General features: G+C 47.5%; 1 protein-coding gene across 1 annotated transcript in view; it reads left to right on the top strand.

Annotated features, from left to right (window-relative positions):
- The window catches only part of plekhh1 (pleckstrin homology domain containing, family H (with MyTH4 domain) member 1), a 39,689-nt gene extending 12,648 nt beyond the window's left edge, over positions 1-27,041 (top strand). Inside the window, exons 3-30 of the mRNA XM_080012815.1 lie at positions 3,676-3,738; positions 4,643-4,792; positions 4,927-5,010; positions 5,169-5,250; positions 5,937-6,110; positions 6,279-7,033; positions 7,361-7,439; positions 8,432-8,523; positions 8,717-8,864; positions 9,531-9,667; positions 10,248-10,358; positions 10,571-10,657; positions 11,759-11,917; positions 13,101-13,181; positions 13,396-13,575; positions 14,269-14,380; positions 14,794-14,906; positions 17,893-18,069; positions 19,059-19,156; positions 19,791-19,968; positions 20,558-20,713; positions 20,816-20,913; positions 21,354-21,495; positions 21,749-21,891; positions 22,344-22,473; positions 23,321-23,404; positions 24,055-24,201; positions 24,861-27,041. Coding sequence (XP_079868941.1) covers positions 3,676-3,738; positions 4,643-4,792; positions 4,927-5,010; positions 5,169-5,250; positions 5,937-6,110; positions 6,279-7,033; positions 7,361-7,439; positions 8,432-8,523; positions 8,717-8,864; positions 9,531-9,667; positions 10,248-10,358; positions 10,571-10,657; positions 11,759-11,917; positions 13,101-13,181; positions 13,396-13,575; positions 14,269-14,380; positions 14,794-14,906; positions 17,893-18,069; positions 19,059-19,156; positions 19,791-19,968; positions 20,558-20,713; positions 20,816-20,913; positions 21,354-21,495; positions 21,749-21,891; positions 22,344-22,473; positions 23,321-23,404; positions 24,055-24,201; positions 24,861-25,031 — 4,131 coding nt within the window. The 3' untranslated portion in view covers positions 25,032-27,041. The remainder of the gene's footprint in view (positions 1-3,675; positions 3,739-4,642; positions 4,793-4,926; positions 5,011-5,168; positions 5,251-5,936; positions 6,111-6,278; positions 7,034-7,360; positions 7,440-8,431; positions 8,524-8,716; positions 8,865-9,530; positions 9,668-10,247; positions 10,359-10,570; positions 10,658-11,758; positions 11,918-13,100; positions 13,182-13,395; positions 13,576-14,268; positions 14,381-14,793; positions 14,907-17,892; positions 18,070-19,058; positions 19,157-19,790; positions 19,969-20,557; positions 20,714-20,815; positions 20,914-21,353; positions 21,496-21,748; positions 21,892-22,343; positions 22,474-23,320; positions 23,405-24,054; positions 24,202-24,860) is intronic.
- Positions 27,042-27,718: the final 677 nt, after the last annotated feature.

Here is a 27,718-nt window from a genome sequence, read left to right as displayed (position 1 = left end):
CACCGGATCCTCCAAATCCAATTCAGAATATTGGCCGGTTTGCATTGCTCCCAGAATTACAGCTTAGTCTGAAGTATCCAGTTCAGTCATAGTCGAGCAATGGGAATCATCAGCGATCTAGTGAGCAACACAAGGAAGAAGTTGACAGAGTTTTAAAGTGGTAATCCGTAAGGTTATTTTGTCAAAAAGTCCCATGTTTGATACTTTATTTAACTGGCACTTTATAAGAAACAACCATTCCATGTATTTGCAAAATGCATGTGCTCCTCGAGTAAATGTTTCCATTGTTGGTGGCGGGGTCCGCCTTTTCCCGAAAAAGAATGCGCTGAGCAGGCAGGTACAAGAAGTTAAAGGTAACCATGTGCATTTGCTTGAAAAAGTGTCCCCACCTCCTCAAATGACCGAAGAAAAAAAAACAAAAAAACGAATCAGTCGATCAGAAGAACACAACCATTCTAGAAAAGACAGTGACCGGTGCTAGAGCGGAGACGAGGATAAACCCGGGTGTTGGGAGAAAAAAAAAAGGTGCAGTTTTGAAGGAATTCTGGGACTTCTGGGTAGTGTAATCCACCCAACACGGATTACCACTTTAAATAAATACTAAATGCAAATGCACACAATTCGCAGTAATAACAAACTGCAATGGAACCACATGGTCGGCAATAAATAAAAAAAACGATTTACCGCCCGCTCCGGTTCAGGACACAGACCAAGCGAGAGGCTTCTAACTTTGACAGTGTTATCAGCTGTCGGAGGAGGAGATGATCAGCTGCTGCTGGTCTCTGCTCTCCCCTTATCTCTCCACCTCCTTGGAAACTATCAGTCACTCTGGATTCCACGCCGGAGCGCCTGTGTCTGCACCCCGGCCTCGCGTGGCGCAGCTCTGTGCCTCCAGGGCGTCCTCCTATCTGTTTGAAACCTGCTATGCTTTCTTTTCCACCATGTTGACGTGAAACCTCAGAGGATTGTGTTTTTTCCAGGTTGTTGTTTTTTCGCACAAACCTTCACTTTTGATTGTTTGTTATCGGAATCTTTTAAATTAATCCAGTATCGGGAAAATAAATTGACAGCTGAGTACCGTGTACAGAGTTGCATTATCTTGTGCGATGGGGCAATCGTGACCACATTCTTTGTGATTGTTTCAAATCCCACGGTTTATATAAAAAAATATATACAATTTTTAAAAAAGGTTTAAATACTGGAATTTACCTTAAAGTTAGTGTATTTTTGGGATGGTCTTATTTATATGAAAATGTTTTATTATTGCCTTTTTAAAAGAACAATAATCACCATAAGTTAAAATGAAAAAAAATCTATAAATAAACAGATAATTCAACAAATGGAATGACAGTTATGACGTACAGAGACAGTAACCATTAAAAGTTGGGTTTTTTTGTACCCAAAAAATAAAAAGTTCAAATTTTTTACATTGTCTGTGTAGGCTCCACATACCCTTTTGGGCCATTACAACACTTGGAATGAGCAGGCAGCGGCTCAGTCTGAACACATGCTGGATAACTGACAACTGTCCCGGGTCTGCTCAGTGTCAGGTCCTCACCTGTTGGACACGGGACAGACAGAGGGACAGACAGACAGACCGGCAGACAGAGAAAGACAGAGGGACGGATAGAGAGACAGACAGAGGGACGGACAGAGGGACAGACAGAGGGACAGAAGGATTCAATGACAGCCCATTGTTGTATGTGAACTACAGTTAAGTTAAGTAGTGGAAGTTGTTCCCAGAAAGTCACTGGTGCAAAACCTTTGGACCGGCTGGGATCAATGCTTAATCCAGCAATTACAGGGGTGGGGGGAGCTCCCGGATTTAAACATGGTTTAAAAAAAAAATTCATTCATGAAAAATTCGAATAAGAAATAATACATCCTCAAAATCACCAATCACCGCTAACCATTTTAGACTAGAAAGACGATTCTCAAAGTGGGGTCCGCAGCTCCTTAAAACTAAAAACTCAATACTTTTATTTTTATTTTTTGTGTCCTTTGAAGAGGTACATATTTAAAAATGTTAGAAATATGATATTTTTATGCAATATTTACGTATATAATTATCCCCTCTTAGACTTTGAATATATTTGTATATATTTTGAAATTGTGAAAAACATATATTTCTAATAAATTTCCCTTGATTTGTGTTTGTTTTTCCACACATAGAAGTGTGAGAAATTAGGCCTAATTTCAAATTATTTTGGGGCACATGTGTGAGGGGGGTCTCCAGTTTGTTATCTCTCATTTAATGGGGTCCTTGGTTGGAAGAAAGTTTGGCAGGTAAATTGCAGGGCCTTCCGCGTGCGCGCCGCCTCCGGCCAGAGGCTCCGGTCTGATCCCATCTCTGAATGTCGTCACCTGGGTTCCGACCCCGCCTCCACCTCTACCTCCCGACCTTCCACCTCTCCTCCGGAGGGGTGAGCGGATTCGCCGGGCTATCTGATCGCCCTCGCTGACGGCCGCTGGACACTTCAGTGCGGCTTCTGGGAACCAGGGTCCTGGTCGTAAAGCGAGGGGTTGGGGCAGAGCACGCCTGAGAGGGCAGAGCCACAGAAACAAAGGCAAAGTGGAACAAAGACCACGAGAGGAATTTAAACGCTTTTCTCAAGCACGGAGTGAATCCATTAGTGTGTTTGTCCTCCTTACAACTGGGTCACTGAACTCAGGGGAAAGGCCACCCTCAGCCCAACTATGTGTGACCGTGTGTGTATTTGCATTGGTGTGTTTTGGTGTGTGTGTGTGTGTGTGTGTGTGTGTGTGTGTGTGTGTGTGTGTGTGTGTTGTATTTGACGGTGCATGTGTATGTATTTGTGTATGTACCTTTATGTGTGAATGCGTCAGAGTTTGCGTGCCTGCGTGGTTGTCCTGCATACGATACATGCAGAAGTAGCTGTGTGTGTCTTCGGAAGCGCGCAGGCACACGCACGGGCAGGGCCCTCACACTGCGCAGGTGGTTGTCTTCCCCGCAGGAGGGCTGGCGACAGGAGGGGGTTTCTCCGAGGTAACCCCCTGTTGACTTTGCGGCGGTGCAATGTGTTTGCCGCGGGTCGCTGGGAAATGGGGGAAACCTCAGATCTACGATGATCCCTCCCATCCCTCCCATCCCTCCCATCCCTCTTCCTCTCCGTGCTTGGCCGGAGTTCCAACCACGACCTCCTTGTGCTGGATGAGATGTTCCAATGTTCCCTTCGATACATCAAATAAATGTTGCCTTAGTTCAGCGGTAGGAACTCAATCAAACGGAGTTCCACTACGCTCCAGGTGTAAACAGTTGATACAGAGGTTTATTGTTTGTTGTCAAATTACCCGTCGATCTGTTCTCATTTCGGTCTAAACACTGTTCTCATTCCTTCATACGTGCCTGACAATTCCTTTTTTCATAAGAGATGTGTGAAAGTCAGACCTGTAATGTGTCTTTCTATATATATAAATATATAAATTCAAGCTGATTGCAAGAAGCATCTTGCCAGGACCTGCAGCGTCAGCAGATTTTTAATTAAGTTGAACTGTCTATTGTGACGGGGGTGGAAGGAGTCATTTGGAGGTCTGGGTTTTCCCGTGCCCTCCTCCTCCTCCTCCTCCTCGCCACCACCCACCGTCCGACTGCTCCCCACAGTGGTAGTTGACCCGTGTTGGTAACCACGGCAACGCCTTTTGTCCTCCTTCCAGATGCAAGAACTGGAGCAGCGGGTGATCGAGTCCGACCAGCGGGCTGAGAACGCTGAGAAGCAGGTATTTAAATACGTATAATATAATATAATATAATATAATATAATATAAGATGATATATATTTGAAGAGTAGGGAACACCACACTTGCCTTCAGTCTTGCAGTGGATACTTGGTTCGGTATCGACTAAGTCAAGACCGGGGACTCCCTAAATCTTTGTCATTTGGATGAATTTCACTAAAACTAAAATTAAACCTGGTAATTGTCCTTCAATACGCTAACCCCGGCCGTAACCACACAAATGCCATACTCAAACTTAACCATCCCGAAACTTAGAAAACTGATATAAACTGTCTGCTGATGCAGTTTCATATAAACAGTTGATATGAAGTAAAGTTTAAACATTGACTCAGTACGAACTCGGCTCCTAATCACTTCATACTCTAGAATTAACATTTTCCTATCCAAATAAAGTGTAACCAAGGAGTACACCGAGGCCGAGGTCTGGGCTCCGAGTATCTAGTATTAAAGCTGCATTCTGCACGCCAGGCCTGGAACACAAAAAGGGAAAGCCAAGCCCTTATAGGCTCTGACAAAAGCAGCATGTTTGGTTCTGTTTCCCCCTTTGAAGGATAGGAAACCTTATATCCACCCGCAGCGGCCTTGTCTTTTTCCCGTCGGGGGTAAATCACTAATTTGCTGTCATTACCGGGTTTTCCCGGTGTTTTCTGAAAAGGGTAATTTAGTGGTACCTTTCTTTTTTTTTTTTTTTTTTTCTTTTGAAACCACAAAGTCTAGCCTCCCCGGGGCTTAGAAAGCTTTATCTTGTCAGAGCTTTGCAGTTATTCCCCCCCGCCCAGGTTTTTATTTTTTATTTCCTGGTGACCTTTCAAAAAATATTAAAATCCGTCCTCACGAATACCCCACGCGGTGTCCCACCGGATTGATGCAGCTACTTATTTTACAGATTCATGTCATGGAAGAGAAGCTGAAGTCCGCCAATGTGCAGACCAGCGAATCGGAGGGCCTGTTGTGCAGGAAGTACCAGGACCTGACCAATCAGGCTCGAGAAAAAGACGCCGCGGTAAAGAGATTAGAGAGTCAGCTGGAAAAGCAGGTACGGGAGGAGACGAAGACAAACGAGCACCGGTGTCCATTTATGTTCATAAAATGTCGGCCGTGATCCCGTAGCCATGTTTTTTTTTTTGTCCGTCGTCCCCCCCATCACCCCCCCCCACCCCCCGGCTGCAGATCTCGGTGAGAGCCCAGGAGGCGAAGATCATTGAGGAGAAAGCCGCCAAGATTAAAGACTGGGTCACCGTCAAGCTCCGAGAGGTAAGCCCAGGCTTGTACCCTCGGAGCCGGGCTCAAGGAAAAGCCTCCGAAAGCCTTCATCTGGCGGGGGGAACAGGGGTTCCGACTTTACTCCGACAAGTGCGTGTGTGTCGAAATTACGTTTTTGTAACGGTGTTGTGATTATTTCCGTGTTGCAGATGGAGGCGGAGAACCAGCAGCTGAAAATGGCCAACCTGAAGCAGGCGGAGCAGATCATGCTGCTTCAGGACAAACTGCAAGGTAGTCGCCGGGTAAACTCCAGGATGGCCTGTCGTCATAGGCCGAGGGGTGGAGCGGAGGACACAGAGGAGATGATGCCCGATGCTTTTTTTTGCGGAAAGCCTTCGCTCCGATGGCCTCTGTGGGCGGGGGGGCTTCTGTTGTCGTTGGCGTCTGCTCCGTGAATGGGTCTGCCGCCGTTACGGTCTTATTTATCCAAAAACTCCTTCGTTCACATGTTACCTCCGCTGCCTGGTTCGAGTTGCGTTGGACCTTGCTCTGTGCTGCAAATGGATTCTTTAAATACTAGTTATTGTTAAATCTAAGCACGCGTTTTAAATCAATCTGGGTGAAAGCATCAACTGCATGTTTAAAAAAACACATTACTTGTGATCGTCAATATCCATAACTATTGATTTATTCATATTTAAGTTTCTTTGTCGACGTGAATATTAAATATCTAGTAATTTAAATACAGGCAGTTCCTTGTTTTTTTTTTTTATATATAAACTACTGGTAATAAGAGTATATGAGTTTTGAAATATTTGAGTATCTTTTAGAAAACCACACAGTATGGTGAACTTAAACGGTTTAACATGAATTTCTGAACTCAGAAGGAGATATTTGTAATTCGTTGTAATCCGTATGAATGTTTTGACAAACTCGTCGAAGCAGCTTCCTGATCCGCTTCACTCGGTCCCCCTCAGCGCTGCTGGAGAGCCCCGCGTCTCCCACCATCTCCCCCGGGGCCGACGCCCACCTGGTGCCCAGCAGCCCTCTGTACCCCCCCAGCTGCCCCGGGACTCCCCCGGCTCTGGAGGAGGGCTGGAGGCAGCCGGGCCCTCGAGGGGGGGCCTCGCTAAACACGACGTCAGCGACAGGTGCCGTGCTACTGTGTCTGTAATGTTAGCGGGAGCTTACCTCACCCGCATGCAGCCGCCGCCGCCAAAACCAAGCCTCGGTCGTCATTCTGACCTTTCACCTTCTACTTTCTTTTCTCTTAACTCGTTGGCTGCGGGAGCTTCATGTTCTGCTGTGTCTCCTTCCAGATCTGAAATGGCCGTCTGAACAACACTCCAAAGGGATATTTCCGGGCGACATGGCGAACCACGACGCTCATTCTCAGGTTCGGGGCAGGGAGGGCCCCGGCGGTCCGGAGCTCTCGGGGGGGCCCCGGCCCGGGGCCCTGGACAGAGACAACTCCTCTGACGAGCTCAACAGCAAGTTCCGCTCCCAGTGCCTCCACTCCTCCTCCTCGTCCTCGTCCTCCTCGTCCTCCGCCTACGAGATGGCTCACGGACCCAGCAGCCCCGAAACGCCCACCGGCGTCTCGCCAAAGAGCCCGCTCCTGTCCCGCTCCCCCTCCACCAACCACCCCTTTGCCACCCCCGCCCGGACCCTGGCCCAGCCGTCGGGCACCAGCATGACCCTGCCCAAGGTGCGGACCCCGCTGACGCCCAGGGACAGCATCCAGCTGGTGAAGAAGCACTACAGCCAGCCGCAGCCCGGCCTGGACAAGCTGCACCACCTCAACGTCAGCATCGACATCATGTCCCCCGCCTCCACCGCCTCCACGCTGCAGAGCGCCGGCTCCGCCCCCTCGCCCTTCGCCCAGCTGGTGGAGGAGACGGACATCGACGAGACCCTCCCAGACGGGATGGACGGGGTCGTCGAGGGGCGGCAGGAGCCCGAGGAGCCGCCCCGCGACGGCGTCTCCTTCGTGGGGCTGGCAGAGGAGCTGGAGCGCGGGGACCCGGAGATCCTGAAACCGCCGACCCCGCCCCTCCATCGCTTCCCTTCCTGGGTGCGTCCGGCAGCAGCTGTTACTGCCTCCTCTCATAGGCATACACCGTTAACAATGTGAATTTAATGGTAAAAGTAGCGGCGATGGTTAAAAGCAGTAAATTGAAAAGTGAATCATCTTATTTTTTTCATGATGAAACACCGTAATATTTCCAACAAGGCAAGACGTCCATACCATAACGTCGCTAATTCCATACCGTAAAGTCACAACGTGAAATTATGGTAAAGTTCTGCCAACCTTAGCTGACTTTTTGAGGTTTTTTTTTTTTTTTTTTTGGGGTTTTTTTTCACCGAAAATTTGACATTTCTCTTGGCTGTGTGTCTGCAGGAGAGTCGCATCTACGCTGTGGCCAAGTCGGGGATGAGGGTTTCGGAGGCCAGTCCTGCAGCCCGGGGCCCCGGACGAGGTTGGTGCCGTGCCGGGGAAAGCACAAAGGAGATTTTTCTGTCTCGCTTTTATCTGGCGGCTGTAACTGTGCCGTTAAAATTGCTTCGGAAAAAAAATTGGAATTGTGTCCAGGCCTAACCCCCCGAAGGGAGGCTTGGAAGCGTTATTCTTTCATCGTGGTTTGAGCCGTGCGCAACTCGAAAGGATCACAGCTGTGAGGGACGTTGTCATTCAGCGGCTGCTGAAGCGGCGGTGGGGGGTCGGATCTGTCACGGCTGCTTTGATGTCACTTCCTCTCACCTGAGGCTACAAACACCTGAGCAGCTGCAGGCTGAATCCTGGGAGGGGAGGGGAGGGGAGGGGAGGAGGCGGGGTGCTGCTTTTTAATCAGCTGATGAAAGGGTGGAAGCCAGGGTGTAATTATCACAACGTCTCCTCCCTAAAGCACCCTACATGTTGGGTGGAGGGCTGACGGGTGGGGGGGTTTACAGACAGAGTGGGATTTGACAGCTTTTGGAAACGCTGGAGTGAGGAACATCAGACGGTGATGATGTCATGGCTACCTGTCGGCTCGGTTTCCCGCCGCAGGTGCATCTGCCGTGGGTGTGTTTCCAGCTCCGCCCGGATGCGGCGGTGGAGGAACCGTCCCGATCCAACTTCGCTGCTGTGTCGACCGCCTGAAAGTTTTCTGCGTCTTGACCTCTCACGTATTATTCTCTTGCCTGGTCAAACATGGCACATTATATGATTTAGGACTAGTTATATAATGCGTCACCCCCTCTGCATCAACTGCAGCCTGGCCGTCCCTCCCTTTCAGACCCCCTTCTCAAGGTTTCTTCCATGTCTCTCCCCCACGTGGTTCCCATGGGTGGTGTTTCCTCTCCCCGGGTGGGGGTCCCGACGAGGGGATCCTGTTGATTTCTATGGACCACGTGAAGCTGGTGAAGAGACAGTGCTGCGATTAAGGGCTATACTGTATAAATATAATTGACTTACTATCTCATATTTCAGCATCCAGCCTGCCCCAGTATCCAGCAGCTGGTCCGTTCACACACCTCATCTACAGGAACATCAGTGTGCCGGTGTACACCACACTGAAAGGGGTGAGAGAATCTGATGGATGTGTGGAATAATACGCCTTCACCAACTGTGTTATTTTAGCTGATTTTGAGAAATGAAGCGTCGCCTGCGTAATCTGTTGGAGCACTGTGGAGATGTTTTATGAAAGTACCTCAAAGCTGGCATTTCTCCTCCACCTCCTCCTCCTCCTCCACCTCCTCCTGTGTGGCGCATTAGAAAGCCACGCAGATCAGCAGCGTTCCTCTGCCCGACGACGACTCCGGATCGGAGGACGACAGCGGCTCCCTGGCCAGTCTACGCACCTCCGCCCTCAGCCCCGACCGCAAGGGGAGCGTCCCCGGGAGCCCGCGGGCCATCAAGAGAGGTAGGTGCCGCGGAACCAGAGCTTGGGAAACCTTACAGTGTTGGTTTAAGGACTCAATCAATTCAATGCAGTGATTTTAGTGTTGGTATTGAATACTACTTGATCATTGTACTTGAAGACATGATTGAGAGGGAAATCCGAATTGAACTGGGTTCATTTTCATTTAATTGAATTAGAACACTGTCCAGCTTATCCTGGGATTCAGCAGTCCTTATTTATTAAGAGAAAGAAAGAAATTAACCAGAATCAGTGACTTTATTTTGCCATGTGCATTTACCGTACATGTACTAGGAATTTTTTCATGGCGATTATTGGGGAGTGTCTACAGATGATTAGCATTAAAGCAAACAAAGCAGAACAGTCTGAGAATTTTAATATATAAAATAGAATAAAAAGTAAGTGCAAAATAAAATTGCCAAATATATGCAAATAGCTGAGAAAAGAAAACAAGAATGGTCGAATATATAAATATACAGAATATACAATGCTTTCCTATGCACGGGATATGGTTATTGTATGGAAATCCATTATGATTATACAGTAAATAATTATATATATATACTTAGGTTACAGTTTAACAGTACACTGTTAATGAATGAGCGCGTATAAATGATGAAATGTCCCTTTCTGGTTGGACCATCCTGTCCCGCGTCCATGTTCCACCAGGTGTGTCCATGTCCTCCATCAGCTCAGAGAGCGACTACGCCATCCCTCCAGACGCTTATTCCCTGGACAGCGACTACTCTGAACCGGAACACAAGGTCCAGCGGACGTCCTCCTACTCCTGCGAGAGCAACGGGCCTGTGAGTAGAGACCTGGAGTTAGAGAGGTTTTATTATTATTTTTGTGTTGTTTTTGTCTATTTCACAATAATAATTCAGATTATTCCTTCAGATTATTATTGTTGTTGTTGTCGTTATTATTACTATCGTTATTATTTATACTATATATTTAGTGTGTGGGTGTGTATGTATGTATGTGTGTGTGTGTGTGTGTGTGTGTGTGTGTGTGTGTGTGTGTGTATATATATATATATATGTGTGTGTGTGTGTACAATATATATATATATATATATATATATCTGTGTATGTATCTATATATATATATATATATATATATATATATATACACATATATGAGTGGTTATTAGTGGTGGTTTTAATGTTGTGGCTGATCGGTACATGTATGAATTGTTATGCTTTGGCATGCTCTCCCATTAAAGGCGTTGGCTGCCATCTTGCCTTCAATGGGACAGGGCTGGCTGACATTCTGACTAAAAAAACACGTGGTTTTGTTGCACCACATCATTCATCATTATCAGTTCACCATGTGTTATACGTCCAGGCACAGTGTGTGTAACTGTTGTTGTGCGTCCGTCCGTAGGAGACGCTGGAGAAATCCGGTTACCTGCTGAAGATGGGCAGTCAGGTGAAGGCCTGGAAACGCCGCTGGTTCGTCCTGAGGAACGGAGAAATCCTCTACTACAAGTCTCCTGTGAGTCACCGCCACCTTCCCGCGCTGCCACAGTCCACCTGCTTCGTTTCCATGAAGGGCAGGAAAATAGTTTGAGTCAATTAGTCAGTACTGGCTAATTGTGTGTGTGTATGTGTGTGTGTGTGTGTGTGTGTGTGTGTGTGTGTGTGTGTGTGTGTGTGTGTGTGTGTGTGTGTGTGTGTGTGTGTGTGTGTCTGTGTGTGTGTGCTCAGAGCGATGTGATCAGGAAGCCCCAGGGACAGATGGAGCTGAACTCCTCCTGCCGCATCGCGCGTGGTGAAGGTGCGCAGACATTCCAGGTGAGTCGCGTCCATTTAATTTCGGTGCATCTAAATAACCAGCGACGTGAGGGAGACCGGGAATTTGCGTCGCGCAGACCGGAGAGCCTACACCGGCCTTGCCCAAATTCCTGACGCGTTACCTCATTGCTATACATCTTCTAAACAGCTGTTCCTTCAAAACAAACACACGCGCACACACACACACACACACTGAAATAGCTCAAGCCAAAATAACTCTTTGCACCGAGAGGGAACGGAGGAGCTCATTGGAAACACTGCACAGAATTCACATATCACAAAGGTGCATGGTGCTTCTGGGAAATTGAAGGAAATTCAATGCGTCTTACAAGTACCCTGCCAACCTTCGGTTTTCAGTTTTCCTGACGTGACCCATCATAATACCGTCATACATGGAGGTCCGGCAGCGCTCTGAAGCTGTTTGGTTGCTGTCTGGTTCCACTGGGAAGAGCGTTGTCTTATTTTTGAAGGTCTTGATGACGTGCACTTTGGCCTCTTCCCTGTCGTTTAACAAACCCCGGCCGCCGATTTGCACGAAAGTGGCCGACAGTAAGTCCGATGCCGGTAAGACCAGAGTTGAATTCGTGCCTCAACACTTCCTCAGCGGCTGGAAAATCAAGGGATTTTGTAAAAGTGACAGATTTGTGGGAGATTTTCAAGTCGTGTTAAGCGGGTCCGCAGATTTACGGACACGATCAGAATTGGATTATTTCTCACGGACGGTCCATAAATTTACAGGCGCTTGGCAACCCTCCCCTCCCTTCCCCTCCCCCCCCCCCCTCCCCTGCCTCCCCCTCCCCTGCCCTGCCTGGTGTCTAGTGCTCATACTTGGCTCGGGCGTAATGGCCGTTCGACCCTTTTTTGGGTAGACGAGCGACCTGTAGCCTGAGCGGGCGTGTGATGCTCCGGTCGTAGCGTTACGTCTGAGTGGAGCGCTGCATACCGCCGTGCGAGCTGAAGATGACATCAGGTGTAGCGTTGCCGTGGAATGTTTTTTTTCCGGCAGCTGATTCTGATCTCTCCAGACATGACGATGCTATCTCAGATGGTTGGGCTTAGCATTTTTCCAATATTTTATCTTTTTTTTTTTTTCCCCCTCAGCTGATTACAGAGAAGAAGACCTTCTACCTGACCGCAGACTCGCCCAACATTCTGGAGGAGTGGATCAGGGTTCTGCAGAACATACTCAAGGTCCAGGCCAGCGGCCCGGTTACCGTGGAAACCACCGCCAAGCCTGCCGTGAGGGGCTGGATGACCAAGGTTAGTTTTAAAAAGGGACTTTGTCAACTGGAATAAGAAACATATACTGTGTGTGTGTGTGTGTATATATAGTGTGTTTATATACAGTACATACACAGTATATATATATATATATATATATAGATAGATATATGTGTGTGTGTGTGTGTGTCTGTGTGTGTGTATATATATATATATATATATATATATATATGTGTGTGTGTGTGTGTGTGTGTGTGTGTGTGTGTGTGTGTGTGTGTGTGTGTGTGTGTGTGTGTGTGTATATATATTTGTGTGTGTGTGTGTATATATATATATATATATATATATATATATATATATATATATATATATCTCTCTTTGTATGTGTATATCCAAGGCAGCCGGGTATCTATGAGATCCGATGCAGCCGAACAATGAGAGATCTTTAACTATATTATTTTAGTTGTGTTCAGCTCTGAGGCAGCGATAAGGACAGGAACCGGTCCTGATATCTTTCTAAAAAACATGACGGAGGAACACCTCCACCCGCGAGCTGTAGCTGGGTCTGTCACGGGGACGTGGCGGGTTCGAGTCGGAGCTCTCAGGCAGATTCTTGGTGCAGTCCTTCAGGTTGGGACACGGCGATAGGGCCACGGCCGCTTGGAATGTCAGCAGCGCTACCCCGACCCACACCGTTCACCAAGCCCCCTCCACCAGCGACCCCCTCCACCCCTCCAGCTCTGTCCCCAGCTCACCCCGCTGTCTGTCCCGCTTGTCTGAGGTTAAGACCGGGGAGCGTTGAAACCCCCTCCCACATCAGAGGGGGGGGGGGGGCTGTGATGGCTCCCTGACAGATGATTGACAGCCCCTCCCCACCCCTCACATACCCCCCACCCCCCCGCAGTCCATTAGCTTTAGTGTGTGTGTGTGTGTGTGTGTGTGTGTGTGTGTGTGTGTGTGTGTGTGTGCCTCCCAGCACGGTTAACCTCCGTGACCCCTGCTGATGGGATGCAACTGTCTTTTTTATTTTATTTTTTTTTTAATTTAAGAAAAACAATGCGCTGTATACAAAACAAAAATATACAAATAAACAAAACACAACCCAAAGCGGTGTCATGATTTTCAACAGGTCGCAGTGTGTCGATGTGTTGCAGGCTCAGTCAGCCGCTCAGCTCTCTCTCTCTCTCTCCACTAACCTCCCACCCCCGTGTCTGTGTTTCAGGTCAAACACGGCCACTCCAAGCTGGTGTGGTGTTCTCTGGTCGGCAAAGCTTTCTACTACTACCGTAACCAGGACGACAAGGTTCGCACCGGCAGCCTCTCCCCGCCCCAGAATGCCTCCACCAGCTGTAGCCATTACCTGACTTAAACACGCCGCGCCGATGTGTCTGTCTTGCCTCACGGGGGAAAAACTATTTGTTGTCCAGATAATGGTGTCAGTTGGTTTCATCCACCTACAAATTGTCTTCTGGTCTTCTCCCCCACCTCCATGCCGGCTGCGTCCCCCCTCCCTCCAGCTCCCCTTGGGTCAGCTGCGCATGCGCGAGGCGTCCGTGCAGGAGGTCGACCGCTCCTGCGACTCGGACGAGGACTACGAGGCGGGGGGCCGGGGTTTCCTGTCGTCCCACTGCACCCTGGTGGTGCAGCCCCGGGAGCAGAGCCCCACCTACCTGCTCATCGGCACCAAGCAGGAAAAGGTAGCGGGGGCCGTGGGGGTTTCTGTCAAAGAGTTGCTGCTGCTGTCCAGGTTCATACGTCCGTGTTCGGGATTGACGAAACATGTTTGACTCCGCTCAGAGGCGGCGGATGGGGGCGGTGGGTGTGTCCCACTTCATTATTATGATTATTACATTTATTTTAATAGAAGTCTATAACCACAAAAAAAACCCCACCGATTTAGGGTTGAATTCTTCTTAGATTTTGCACCAAGTGTCTTTTTTTTTTAATCAAGAGCCCACTTTCATTCCAAGATGAATAAAAAGTGTATTAACAAGAAAATCCTATTCATCCATGATTCAATGAATAGAAAATGATGTCACGTGCACATAAGGAAATCTAGCTCGGAAAGTTGCCAAGCAAATGTACAAATAAACAAGTGAACATTGTTTTGCATGAAGCACTAATGGTGGTCATGATTGATAGATAGATGGATAGATAGATAGATAGATGGATAGATAGATAGATGGATAGATAGATGGATAGATAGATGGATAGGTAGATAGATCCTCCCCAGGCACTAGAATCAGTCCTGGACCATTGATTTCTGCATTTCTAGTCCAAAAAATGTTTGCGAAACCGTCCCTTGCATTAAATCTGTCTCAACATGTCAGTGAACAGAGCTGCTGCATTTGTTTCCCAACGTGGTCTGAGTTGCACCCTTTCAAACACAGGACACCTGGCTGTACCACCTGACGGTGGCGGCGGGCAGCAGCGCCAGCTTCAAGGTGGGCACGGAGTACGAGCAGCTGATCGGCAAACTGATGGACGCCGAGGGGGACGCAGGTGAGCCGCCCCCCGGCGTGATCAGGCCCCGCAGGGTCTCCGGCATTTTGGGGGACATCTGACTTGGCAAGGGCGGGCTATCTCAGCGTCAACCCCCCCGACCAGGAATAACGCTTGAAGCCGTCCGCGAGAGGCTTGGAGCTGCCGGCGCACGGGGGGACGTGCGTCCGGTGTTATTTTGATCCAGGACGCTAATCCACCCTGCAGACGGCGTTTATGACCCCCGCGTGTGAACGGCCCTCAAGTCTGGTTTCGTAACACGATCTTTCTGTCTGGTTTTGTGTGTGTGTGTGTGTGTGTGTCTGTGTCTGTGTCTGTGTGTGTGTGTGTGTGTGTGTGTGTGTGTGTGTGTGTGTCTGTGTGTGTGTGTGGGGGTGTGTGTGTGTGCGTGCACGTGTGTCTTGTTTCCCCAGACTCTGTGCTGTGGAGCGGCGAGGCCCTGTGCTTCTCCAAGGAGGGCCTGCGCTCTCCCCTGACCACACTGCCATCGGAGGCTCTGCAGACCGAGGCCCTCAAGCTCTTCAAGGTCCCTCCCCTGTCGCCGCTTTGCTCTCTTCCCTTTTTCGGGCCGAGTCCTGTCGCTCCTCCCCGGCCCCCGCGCGCGCGCTCTGGCCCCTCGGGAAAAAACGCGCTCGAACTTGCCGCCCATGCGTGCGCGCGGGGGGGGGGGGGACGGTGCAGGGTCCGTGCTCTCAACACCGTCCGCCGCTTGACCAAAATCTGCGCAAACGTCCTGTCTACGCAGCGAAAATCAGCCTTCAACTGGGGAATGGTAGCTCAGGAGGTCGAGCTGGTCGTCTAGTGATCTAAGGGTTGCTGGTTGGATCCCAGGCTCCTCCTGCTAGCATGCTGTAGTGCCCTTGAGCAAGACACTTAACCCCTAATTGCTCCTGATGGCTGCGTCCGTCGGTGTTTGATTAATTGTAAGTCGCTTTGGATAAAAGCGTCTGCTAAATGTAACCGAATGTCTTGGGTTATCCGAGTTTTTTTAGACTGCAGAGAGTTGGGAGCAAGTGGTGATGAAGATGGAAAAAAATAATGAAGAAAAAACAAAAAGGCGAAAGACGAATATTACCCACAATGCAACACTATGGCATTTTGAGCAGGCGGTTAGTGTGCGATCCCCGAGCCCGTCTGTTGGGAGTGCCCTCCATCCTTCCCCTTTTCTGTTTACTACACTCAGCATTGAGCTCGGATCCCTCCTCTTTCTCCTCTCTCTTCTTCTTCTAATTCTTCTTCTTCTTCTTCTTCTCTTCGTCTCCTCCCTCTCGTGCAGTGGTCCCCCCTCCTTACCCCGCCCACTTTTCTTTTATATCTAAGAAAAGCTGAGTCCCCCCCCCCCCCTTCCAGCCTCCCCTTCTTCTGCAAAAGGACTTTCCTGTGTACTCATACTGTACCAATCACAATGCGCTGGTTAGAAACCACATCTTGCACACGTTGCAATATGTCGATTATATTTCCCAAATATATGTCACACCTTGGAAGGGAGTGCGACATTTTTGCAAATAGAAACAAGCGGCTGTAACGGACTGCCAAGAGTCACATGACTGGTCTCGACCAATGACATCCTTACAGCAGCTGGGAAACACCTTGACAGCCCTTGTTTTTATTTGCAAAACACAAAAGTATTTTTTTGGGTTGTTTTTTTTCAACAACGTTCCTTATGCGTACAGATTCTAGCTCCATATCCACACCTGCTGCACAATATATAACCCAGTCTAAAAGGACTGGACAAAGCAACGGTTCTAAACCATTTATATTTTTAATGAATGAAATACAAATTATCTGGTACGCATATTATTATCATTTTGTGCAACGTCTTCTAGTTGAAAAGCTCGCAGCAGGTGAGACCTTGCTCCCTGGGTTGGCGACGGCCTCCATGATCCGCTGGGATGCAGGCGACCCGCTCCTCCGCTTCAAATGCGAAAGGATCCGCCGTGAAAGGGGGAAACCTGGGGGGGTCTCGGGGGCGGAGGAGGTGGAGGGAAGGCGAGGGGCTTAGACGGAGGACAGACGGAGATGGAGGCCGATCAGACGGGAGCGTTGACCTCGTGGGAGCGGGAGGACGGAAGATCCGGTTTCTTTCTCTTTTCAGTTCCCTATCTAAGGGATCGCCCGCCAGCCCTGCGCTCTTTTCGGCAGCTCGTCCTGTGGGAGTGGAAAGTGAAAGGATGGCTTCCCTCCCGTTGACCAGCCATCCCTAAAAAATTTTTAAAATAAATAAAAAACTCCGGTCCACGCAGCCGTGCCCGCTGGTCCAGCGCTTTGAAGAGGCCACGCCCGCTTCCTTCCAGCTTTGAACTCCTCGTGGATGTGGAGCACAGCGATAAAAGGATCCTTTGTCTTGGTCCTGTTAGACGGACATCAAGACATAATTAGCCTTTCATTTCCCCTTCTCCCACTCTGCTGCTATACACAGTATATACACACAGTATATACCCATTGTATATATACAGTATATACGCAGTATATACACAGTATACAGTATACATAGTAGATATACAGTATATATCTGTGAGTGCTGTTTTTATTATTTGTTTTCTTTTATTTAGATCTGAAATCAAGTCAAGCTTTCGTCGCTTCAGTTCGCTTTCAGTGTGGTTGTGTTAGTTTCCTTTTTATTTGTTATTTTATTTATGTGGATATTTGTATTTGTTTAGTAGCGTTTTTTTTTTTTTTGTTTGTTTTGTTTTTTGTTTTTTTGTTCTGGGGACTCTGATCTTTGGAGAGCCGGGCCCTGCATGTCCTAGATCCTTACAATAGAAAACCCATCTTCAAGGTTTCATTAGTAGATAGAAGAAGAAGAAGAAGAAGAAACAGTCTTTAATCGTCACACGACAACACATGCTTGCACACACACACACACGCACATGCTTGATGGTGGCCGGTGAAATGGCTCCTCTGCTTTTGACCCATCCTGGCTTGTCCTTCCTCCGGGGGCACAGCCAGGAGCAGTGGGCAGCATACGTGGACGCGCCCGGGGACCAGGTGATAAGTGTCCATCGCTGGTCAGACGATGATGGGTGCATGTTTTTGGTGGGGGTCCTTACTGACGTGAGGTGGAGGAAACCCCATGTGAACACGGGGAGAACATGCAAACTCCACACAGAAAGGCTCCTGTTTTGGAAGATAACCCGCCGGAGCATGGTGCCAACAGCGCCCCAGGCGGGAATCGAACCCAGGACCTTCTTGCTGTGAGGCAGCAGTGCAATGCACTGCGCCACCGTGCCACGAAGCAGCTACTACATCTGCTTGAAAGTAAAAATCCCCCCCAAAAATATTCAAATTCATCATAATTTCAAGCAAAATAAAAGGGAAAATGGAAAAAAAAACCGCAATCTATTTATTTATTTGTTTGGGATTTTTTCCTTATCTTATTGGATTAAATATATATATTATAATATAATAATAATAATAATGATATATACTGTATATTTCTCTAGTAAGATCAGTGATCACTGGTCTTCACTCTTCACCTGGACGTTAATCTCCTGCTTCTTCTTCCTCCTCAGTCCTGTCAGCTGTTCATCAACGTCCTGGTGGAGTCTCCATCCATCGACTACCACACCTCGCTGGCCCAGAATGCATTGCAGGTTTGCCTGACGCACCCAGAGCTCCAGAACGAGATGTTCTGTCAGCTGATCAAGCAGACCAACCGCAGAACGCTGCAGAACTACTCCCTCACTCAGGTCAGGGATTCACCTTTCACGACTCCTTCTACCGTCTCCCGTTGTGGAGGTTGGCGTTTGGGTGCGTGCATGTCACTGGGTGTAATGTGAAGTGTTTCAGCAGCAACACTGTGAGAGATGGAACTCGGGCGTTTCGCAATTAAGGGGGACGGCAAAGTGAGAGACATGCATTGGATTTAAGTTTAAAAGTTTTATTTGTCAGATGCATAACGTTACAGCGCTGGATTATACTTACTCTCTGTTCCACAGTGCAGGTAACTCGATAACTCAGAAACTCAGAAAAAGTTTAAGTGACTACAACCAGGTGAAATAAAGAAAATCATAAATTCTATTAAAAGTGTGTGTGTGTGTGTGTGTGTGTGTGTGTGTGTGTATGTGTGTTTATTTATTTACTTATTTATATATATAAATAATATTATTTATTTATTTATTTTTGCACAGTGGGTCACAAATAGCAATACAGAACAAGAATAAAAATTTAAACCTTCCAAGAAGAATGGTCACAAGTGATCAGATGAGCCACCTCTCCTTCAATCAATTTAAATCCAGCAGCTCGTGGGCTCAAGGAAACGCTCTCGTGGATGAACCTAAATAAAATACTTAAAAATTGCAATACGTTTCTCCGTCTGTCTTCCCTTCTAACTAAGCGCTGATGTTGCATATGCAGAGGTAAAAGGATTAATGATGGAAACAGTGAAAGGATAATGCAAATGAATAATGAATAATAAATAAGGACCGAGTCACCAAAGTTAATCCGTGTGACAAGCAGTAAACACGTTCTGATTCGGGGCTTTTCCTCATACGCCGAAGGGTAGATTGATTATTTACCCTCCATGGTTATTATCCTCATTTACCCCATTTAAGGTTGTTTACTCAGCGGGTAAACAGCCGGAGGCTCAGCAGCGGGGAGGCTTTAACGTACCTGTCAGTCCAACGCCGATCCTTTTTGGTTGACGTTCCAACACGTTCCCACTGTTGTTCCCCTGCAGTGCTGGCAGCTGCTGTCCCTGTGTGTGGCGCTGTTCCTGCCACAACAGCACTTCCTCTGGTACCTGAGGCAGTACCTGCAGCGCAACGCCGACCCCAGGTGAGCTGCCGCAAACCCAAATACCCAAATTCCCAGGCATCGTCTGCCAAAAACCCAAAACACAGCGGCTGCATCCAGCCTGCCGATCAAAGTGCCTCCTATCCTTTGTTTTCCTCAATGTGACCCAGATACGTTTTTTTTTTTTTTTGTTGTTTGTTATTTTTAAGCAGCGTAGATTATAATAATACCCTGTTCTGCGTAGGATGGGATCTTTTAAATTCTGATGGATAGTTATAAAAATATGTGCGTGACCGCTCGGGCTGGAGCTCATGTGGGTTATTTGGGTCGTTTTCCATGGAACACATCGCGCTCCTCCCCAAAAAGCCTGCACGAACGTTCCTCCTTGTGGAATTAAACTCGGTCGTCCGCTTCCGTCTCCGTCTTTGCGTGTGCAACGTGGTCGGGGCTGGCACACTCCACCATCCTCATCAGCAAGTTGGGGGTTGACAGTGAATTTGCCTCCAGCCAAGTCATGAAAATGTTCTATTTGTTGTGAAAACATGTCTCACAATTCCCGTGAAATTGACACGGAAGGACGTGAGATTTGCCCGAGTGACCTTTAACATGCGACGTGCCGTCGTGCACGTGGTCTCACCCCTTCTCCCTCGTCTCCCCCGTCCCCCCCGCGTGGCAGGAGCGAGGTGGGGAAGTACGCCGTGTACTGCCAGAGGTCTGTGGAGCGCACGCTGCAGAACGGGGAGAGGGAAGCCAAACCCTCTCGCATGGAGATCGTCTCCATCCTGCTGAGGAACCCGTACCACCACTCGCTGCCCTTCAGCATCCCAGTGCACTTCATGAACAACACCTACCAGGTAGCGGCCTCTCTCTCTCTGGTTCCTTCGTTCTCTCTCTCTCTCCCTCCCTCTCTCTCCCTCTCTCACACTCTCTCTCGAAAAATAACGAAACATTGCTGGTTTCTCTGGCACGGTTTTGACACCCGATAACTCACATATATACAAGGACAATGGCACAAACAAACCTACATAATAATAATAATAATAATAATAAATAATTCTAAACAAACTTGATCGAATACTTTATAATGAAATAAAAAATACATAAAACCTGGAATAAGTGATATCAAGAATTTGCCACAGGGTCAGAAGGCCAAACTCTAAATTGACTTAAATGCAAATATAAATAAGTGAGTCAGGGGTGACTTACAAAAAAAAATAGGGCTTAAAAAAATGCAAAAATTACTTAAAAGTTAACAAATGACACATATAACACATATAACACCATCAATAGTGATGACGCTTCCGCAAAATCAATTGTTTTTTGGGACCGTGCAAACTCAACCCGACAGCGGCAGTTCACTCCCAGCTGCTTCCTCTCCCCCTCTCATGGGACCTACAGTACCTACATATAACCCCTGCATCCCTCCGCCCTCCACCCCCCCAGGTGGTGGGCTTCGACGGCTCCACCACGGTGGAGGAGTTCCTCAGCACGCTGAACCAGCGGGTGGGGATGCGGCGGCCGCAGATCTCGGGGTTCGCCCTCTTCACCGACGATCCCTCCGGCAAGGACCTGGAGCACTGTCTGCAGCCGTCTGCCAAGGTGAGCAGGAAGGAGCCGCGCCCTCAGAGCGGAGCCCACCGGGCGGACCCCCAGCATCCCATAATATCAGCCCACCCTGTCACGTTCCTTTCCTTCCGCTAGATCTGCGACGTCATCTCCAAGTGGGAGCAGACGCTGAAGGAGCTGTTTCCTGGGAAATACGAGGGCACGCGCATCGTGCGCCTCACCTACAAGAGCAGGTCGAGCTGGTCTTCATACGACGCCCTGCGGGTTTTTTACCAAAACAAAAGCGGCTAGAGCGCACGCACGCACGCACACACACGCACACACACACACACACACACACACACACACACATATAAACACGTACACACACGCAGACACACAAACACTCATCTCAGCAACTTTTACGGTGCGGTCAGCGCTTTGGTCTGACAGGTTTTAATTTGAGTGGGAGGCGAAAACAGATGTTTGTCCTGAGAAAGGGCCCACAAACCAAAGCTTTGACCGCTCAAACAACAAAAGGTTCTGGAGGAATATGTGTCGCTGGGAGCAGTTTTGCCTCAAACATTTGGGTTTGAGAGCCTCGGAAGGGTAGGCGACAATAAAGTTGAGGCTGAGATGAGCCCGGCGCAAGCTCTGACGCGCCCCCCCCCCCCCCCTCCGATCTGGTGTGCAGGTTGTGCTTCCGGGCGCAGGCCAAGGGCGAGACGGAGCGAGAGCGCCTCCTGCTGGCCTACCAGGTGAACGACGAGGTGCACCAAGGACACTTCCCTGTCAACAAGGAGCTGGCCCTGGAGGTGGCGGCGCTCATGGCTCAGGTGGGTCTCGCCGGTTCAAATCCGGCTTCAAAACAGATTTGGGACTCGGGCCTGAAAGCTCTGTTTAAACATGACCCGCCTCAAGCCTTGTTTTTAATCGGTTTTCTCTCGCTGCCACAAGGGCCGCCAGTGCGTGGCGGCTGAAATGGAATTTCTCACGTTTATCAGAATGAGATGTGGAGACCAAATCCTCCGGCGATGTATGAGCGGCATGCTTTTTTCTCTCTCCCCCTCCCGTCATCAACCCCTGCAGGTGGAGCACGGGGACCTGGAGCGCCCGGCGGCCCCCTACTCCTCCGGCTCGCCTCAGCCCAAATCCCACCTCCCTCTGCTGCAGGCCCTGGAGCGCTTCTACCCAAAACGCTACAAGCAGGACTGCTCCGCGGAGCAGCTCCGGTGAGGGCAAGCACCGACACCGTCACTCCTGGTCATAATGTCAACCTCTAGTTACACATGTGATCAAGTCAGCGTGGCGGATGGTAGGTGTGGCTCGGCGGCGCCATGTAGTGGTTGGAATCTGCACAAAGTGGGCAGCGCGGACGCCGATGGGCAATTGTGCAGTTGGTGGAGTGCTGCTCAAACCAGTGTGGAATTTCTCTTGAATATAAAGTGTTAAATAATATTCAATAATTTTAAATTAACCTTTGACCGGCAAATGCTCCACTCATTATTAAAAAAAAGATTATATTGACTTGGTGGATTGAAACAAAATATTTGATACAGGAAATCATGTTTTTACTCACCATATCATTTTTTTTATTTGAAAGGATTAGGGCAGGTGAGGCCAGACAGGTTCAAACCTGATCGCTTGATTTTTAAATATTTTCCCCTCCTTCCTCCGCTTCCAGGGATCTTCCAGAGCGCCTGGCCACCAAGTGGGCGATGCTCCGCGGCTGCAGCGTGTCCGAGTGTGTGAGAATCTACTTGACTGTGGTTCGAAAGTGGCCTCTGTTTGGAGCCAAGCTCTTTAGTGCCAAGGTACGACATGAGATTGAATAATATAATCATAAAAAATAAGAAATGTATCTGTGCAACAGGAAATTTACAAAGTGCCACACAGAGGTAAAGTAAAAATTTTAATAAAATTGAATACATAAGATAGAGAAAGGCTAAAATTGTTATCATTCATAATAAAAGTATTATGAAATAATTAAAATTTGCAATATGTACACAATCAAAAACATGAAGATGGGGGAAAAAAACAGAAGTCATAAGCAAAGTGATATAATATTATAAAAAATTATTAAAAGAAACAAACATTTAATGTGAACAGACTCAGCAGGTCCTTTCACAGTCCAGAAGCAAATGCAGCCAAAGGTTTGATTTATATCTGAGATTAACACCTTTAATTATCAGTATTGTATCAGTATCAGTATTATATTTAAATCTATGTACTGTGAGTATGACTTCCCTTTGGGCAGCGGTTCCCAAAGTTCCCAAAAGTTAAAATGAGCAGTTTAACTTTTTATAATTTACTTTATTGCTCAACAAAGTATGACAAACTGCTGAATGAAAACATGGACGTTTCGCGTTCTTTCTAATTTAGTTCACTACAACTTGCTTTGTCGCCTGTTTTGCCATAATTAAAAGCAAGGATTAACAAAAACAGGATTTCTGCGGCGGGGAAGGGTGACATGCAGCAGTTTCTACTCTTCAAAAAAAAGAACCGCGGCGCTCTGTTAAATTCGGGGTTTGATGCAAACAAACCCCGAATTTAAGCTAATGTAGGTTACTTCATCCCCTTTAACGCTCACGTTGCCTCACGTCGGCACCGGATGGAAGGAATTCAAACAGTTAAACGGATCTTCTCTCGTCCTCCCCGCAGCCGGTGCCTCCGTCCCCCGCGGAGCAGAGCCCCGTGTGGCTCGCCGTCAGCGAGGACGGGCTGTTCCTCCTGGACGCTGCCATGGTGAGGCCACCCCTCACCGGACATCCCAAAAACACAGTCAATTAAGTCGATATTTATCAGAAATTCTAGAGATCCAAGAGGCTGGCGGGGGGGTAATCTGATGTATTTTTATGTTATTGTCTTTTGGTTTGAGCCGTTCTAAGTGCAGGTTTTGGGGGATTTTGTCCTTAACAGTTGTGGCGCCCGCCAGGCCACATCTGCGCAAGTATGTGGAATGACTGGTCTGGAATGATTTTTCTCCTGCGGTGTTTGAAATGCCAGAGCTGCACAGCGAAGTAAAAATGTCCAGGCCCTGACTTGACATCCTGGACCCTGCGGGATCCCAGATCCTGCCGCTCCAAAGTATAAACAGCGTCCGCCCGAGCTCTGTAATTTCTGCCGGCCGGAGTGTTTGGCCTCCGCCTCGCTCATGTGCACTCGGCGGTCGTGACGGATAAATCAAAGTGAAATTCACAATAAATCATTTAGTTATATACACTTCCACACCCCCGCCCCCAGCGAGAAATTGGCAAGAATCGAAAACAATGTTTCCAAGTGGATTTAATGTTCTATTTCAGTTTAAGAAATAAAACCTGTGCACGTTTGTTTTTGAAATGTATTTTTATTGCACGTCTCGTTATTAGCCTTTGGTTGTTTTCGTTCAATTTTAGCACACGCTGGCCACGTACCCCTACCAGTCTGTGATTACCTTTGGCGGTTGCCGTGACGACTTCATGGCGGTGGTGAGCCAGCAGAGGGAGCCGGGAGTCGCCAAGAAGAGCGTGGAGAAGCTGCTCTTTGCAATGGCCAAACCCAAAGTATGAGTAGAACTGGGCAGATGTTTAACCAGATTGAAGCCCCGTTCCTTTTCCATTCCCCTCCCCGTTTTGAGGTCATCTGTCCGGGCATTGGCTCGTTGTCGTGAGGGGTTAGGAGAGGGGGACTGAGGTCGTTTGTTAACGCTGGTGGGAGAGAGCGAAGGATGAAGGATCTTGATCACTTCACTGTCTACCCTCCATTACCCGCTGCTAATGAAAACCCCACTAAAACCCCGTTTGTTAGAGAGACACTTCATCGTCCTTTGGCTTCACCAAGGTTGTAGTAAAACAAGTCAAAACACAAATAACGTTAAAGCCACAAACCACACGGTCCAAACACGACATCAACCCAGTGCAGTGCAAGTGAGTTAATAACTTTTGGAACCTTTGGAATCAAAAAACTTAAATAGGTCTTTTGAAGCCCCGGGTATCAAACTGCTTCCCAGAAGGGACCTCGTCAAAACGCTGCAGGACGTCCTGACTGAGACGCCTCTCCCCCCGGCAGCCAGATCAGTAGCGTTTCTTCCCCCGTCGTCCGGCTCCAGCGGGCCTTCGGGGACGGAGCTCCCCGCTATCCAATAAAACACAATCGCATCGGCGCTGCTAAAGCCATTATCCCCAATCTGGCGCTGACCGTGCATTGTGCCTCCGTCCTGCAGATCCTGGAGCTGACGCTGCTCATGGCGAGCTACATCAACCACTGGACGCCCAGCCTCCCCCCCTCCTCCTCCTCCTCCGCCGCCCCGCACCAGCCGCAGGGCCACTGGGATGTGGACAGCCGGCACTTCCCCTCCATGAACTACACCACCAAGGGCCCGACTCTACTGTGAAGCACACACCGAACCCCTGCGGGGGGTGGGGGCGTTGCAGGCGGCCGAAAACTGTTGAAGCTTCAACGTCAGGACGGGAGGGGAGCTGGAGTTCATATTCCACTCGTTTTGCCCCGTTCAGGTGTTGTGCGCAGGGTTGTTGTTTTTTTTTTTTTAACTCTTCTACAAAATGTATTTTCCTTTTTTTATTGTCCATATGAAGATTTTGAATTGGAAACGTTAGGGTAAGTCTCGCTGGACTGTATTTATTTCCACAACAAAAGAGTGTTCCAACTCTTGACTTATTTAGATAGCGGACCTCGTTCTTTTGGTTATTATTTTCAGAGGGCCGAAGACTGGCTGTCACTCGCTGAACTTCCACTTGGCAGCAGACCGCGGCAGTAGCTGGCTGCAGCTGCTGCTGGTTTCGTCACGCCGCGGATCTCGTCCAAATTGGGCGCCAGAACCTCGGCGCTTTTCGTTAGCGGAAGGAGAAGCTGTGGCCTCCATGCTGTGCCTTACCTAAAGCAGAGCTACCGCTGCCGGAAACAGATCCTTAGATTTAGCAGCGCCGCAGGTCAGTACCTTGCTACCCATTCCTCTCCGGCACCTGCCCCTTTATCTAGTGAGCAAAAGTGCAAGGTTTAAATTTGGCAGATTCCAAAGTTACTTCAACGTTGCAGAGGGACTGAAGTAGAAATGTGTTGCAAATAGATGCAGTCCACAACAAATATCAGAGATGGTAGTACAAATGAAAGTACGGATGAGGGAAATTACTCGAGTAACAATATATTTTAGTATATTTTACTAACAAGCTACTCAAGTAATCACATTTTGAGGTACTAATAATAATTTTTGAGGTAACGTGTAGGCTATTACCTATTTGTACCTTACATGGATAAATGGAGATGAATTGATAACGTCATTGTATTTCTGCAAAATACATAAAAATTAACACCCGGTGTATTTGGAAAAAATAAGCTTAGTGATAAACTTCACAAAAAATCATCCAAAATTAGAAGCGTAGAATTATAAATATGAAATGCATTAATCTTTTCAATTTGTCCCCACACTTACTTATAATTAGTTTACTGACTGTACAGAGTGGTGTGGTGCTTATGTTTACTCTGTAGTAGTTAACAGAATTTAAAAAAGCAGAGAACAATACTTAGAAATTAACCAGAGTAAAAGTGGAAATAACCAGATACTGAATTCTAGTTTTACTCAAGGAAATAATACTATTACAGGTAAAAAAAAAAAAATGTTCAAGTACTGTAACAAATAGAGCTGTAACTCATTCCTTTCCACTTCTGATAACTCCTGTTGTTGTTTTTCATCAAAAGTATATACGAGTGTCCATGCTTTTGGAGAATTACAGTTTGTCATTCCCAATTGTGATCTTGGAACTTCCAACATGCAACCCAATGGGAAATAATTAAAAGCATTTAAACCTAAGGGAACTCCCAGAGTGGTAATAAGTAAGTAATATGCACTTGCAGGTGAATAAGTACTTTTTTTTAAATGAATAATTGACTTATCCCGGGTGGACAAATATCTATCGGAATAATACCTTGGGGTACACGCCAAGGGCCTAGCAAAGCATTTCTCCTGAAATCTCGGTGTATTTTTTTTAAATCTCCTTTAATTTGCTGTGGTACTTTAAATAACAGTTTACACCAGGGCAGGATTCTGTTCATCAGGTCACAGAACTCAGTTTTATAAAATATTAAGAATTCTAACTAAAGGTCGAGCTGTCACAATGTTTGAATGACTTGAACTGTTTTTGGATCAAACCACTGTCTCTTAGTTATTTATTTTGTTTGCAGCATTCTTGTGGCCTTTTGCTTACAAAAGAAAGGTTTTCCATGATTTTCAGATTGATATTTACATGAACTTGTCTTATGTAGGAGAATAATTTAAGAGCAAACTATGTTATTGTTGTTAGTTTGTGTTAGATCCTTGTTTTGAATGATGTTATTTTGTGGATGTTCACTGTATGTATGTGTGTGTGACAATAAATGGTACAATCATCTCCTGGATTTCCCTTTTTGTTTTAAAGTTACTGTTTTGTATTTTATCCCAACTTTCCGTGACTGATTGTTGCACTTTGGTTGACATTACAGCTCAAAACTACTTCTCAAGATAACACTTTCTGTTCCATTTGTGGATTGTTTGGAATTACGAACATAAACCACAAGGTTGACGTTTATTACTCGTTTTTTGGCTCAGTCCCGACGCGACGGCTTTCAGTCAAAACAGTAAAAAGTTTGCCAAAACATCCGAAAAGTACATGTGAGGACAGACTTTTCAGTTGAATCTTTGCTTTATTGCCTAAACCGGTCAAATATTTACTGCTGCGTTGTCAATCTTTAGAAAACAGCTGGACATGTGAACTGGAAAGGGGCAAAGTTTGTGCCAAAAATATGAAGAACAACTATTTGACAGTAAAATCTATAACTTATTTTCCCAGCTCTCCTTTGTCATATTGACATTTCTGACTTGACCTTTGGATGACACCAACTTCCTTCCCAAGGTCACATCCTCTGCGGTGAGCGATGCCGAGGTGGATCACTTCCGTCCACACGGTATTTCAATAGTTTGCATGGTACAGTAGCCAATCAGCTGAGAGTTTTTTGTCGGGGGCGGAATTCTGGGGTTACATTTTCTTTTTTTTTTTAATCTAAACGGGCCGAAGTGGTAATGGTGTT

The sequence above is a fragment of the Zeus faber genome (assembly GCF_960531495.2).
Source record: "Zeus faber genome assembly, chromosome: 13".
In the NCBI taxonomy this organism is placed as follows: Eukaryota; Metazoa; Chordata; class Actinopteri; order Zeiformes; family Zeidae; genus Zeus; species Zeus faber.
Note: the sequence above shows the minus strand (reverse complement) of the source record. Positions and strands in the feature narration are given on the sequence as shown.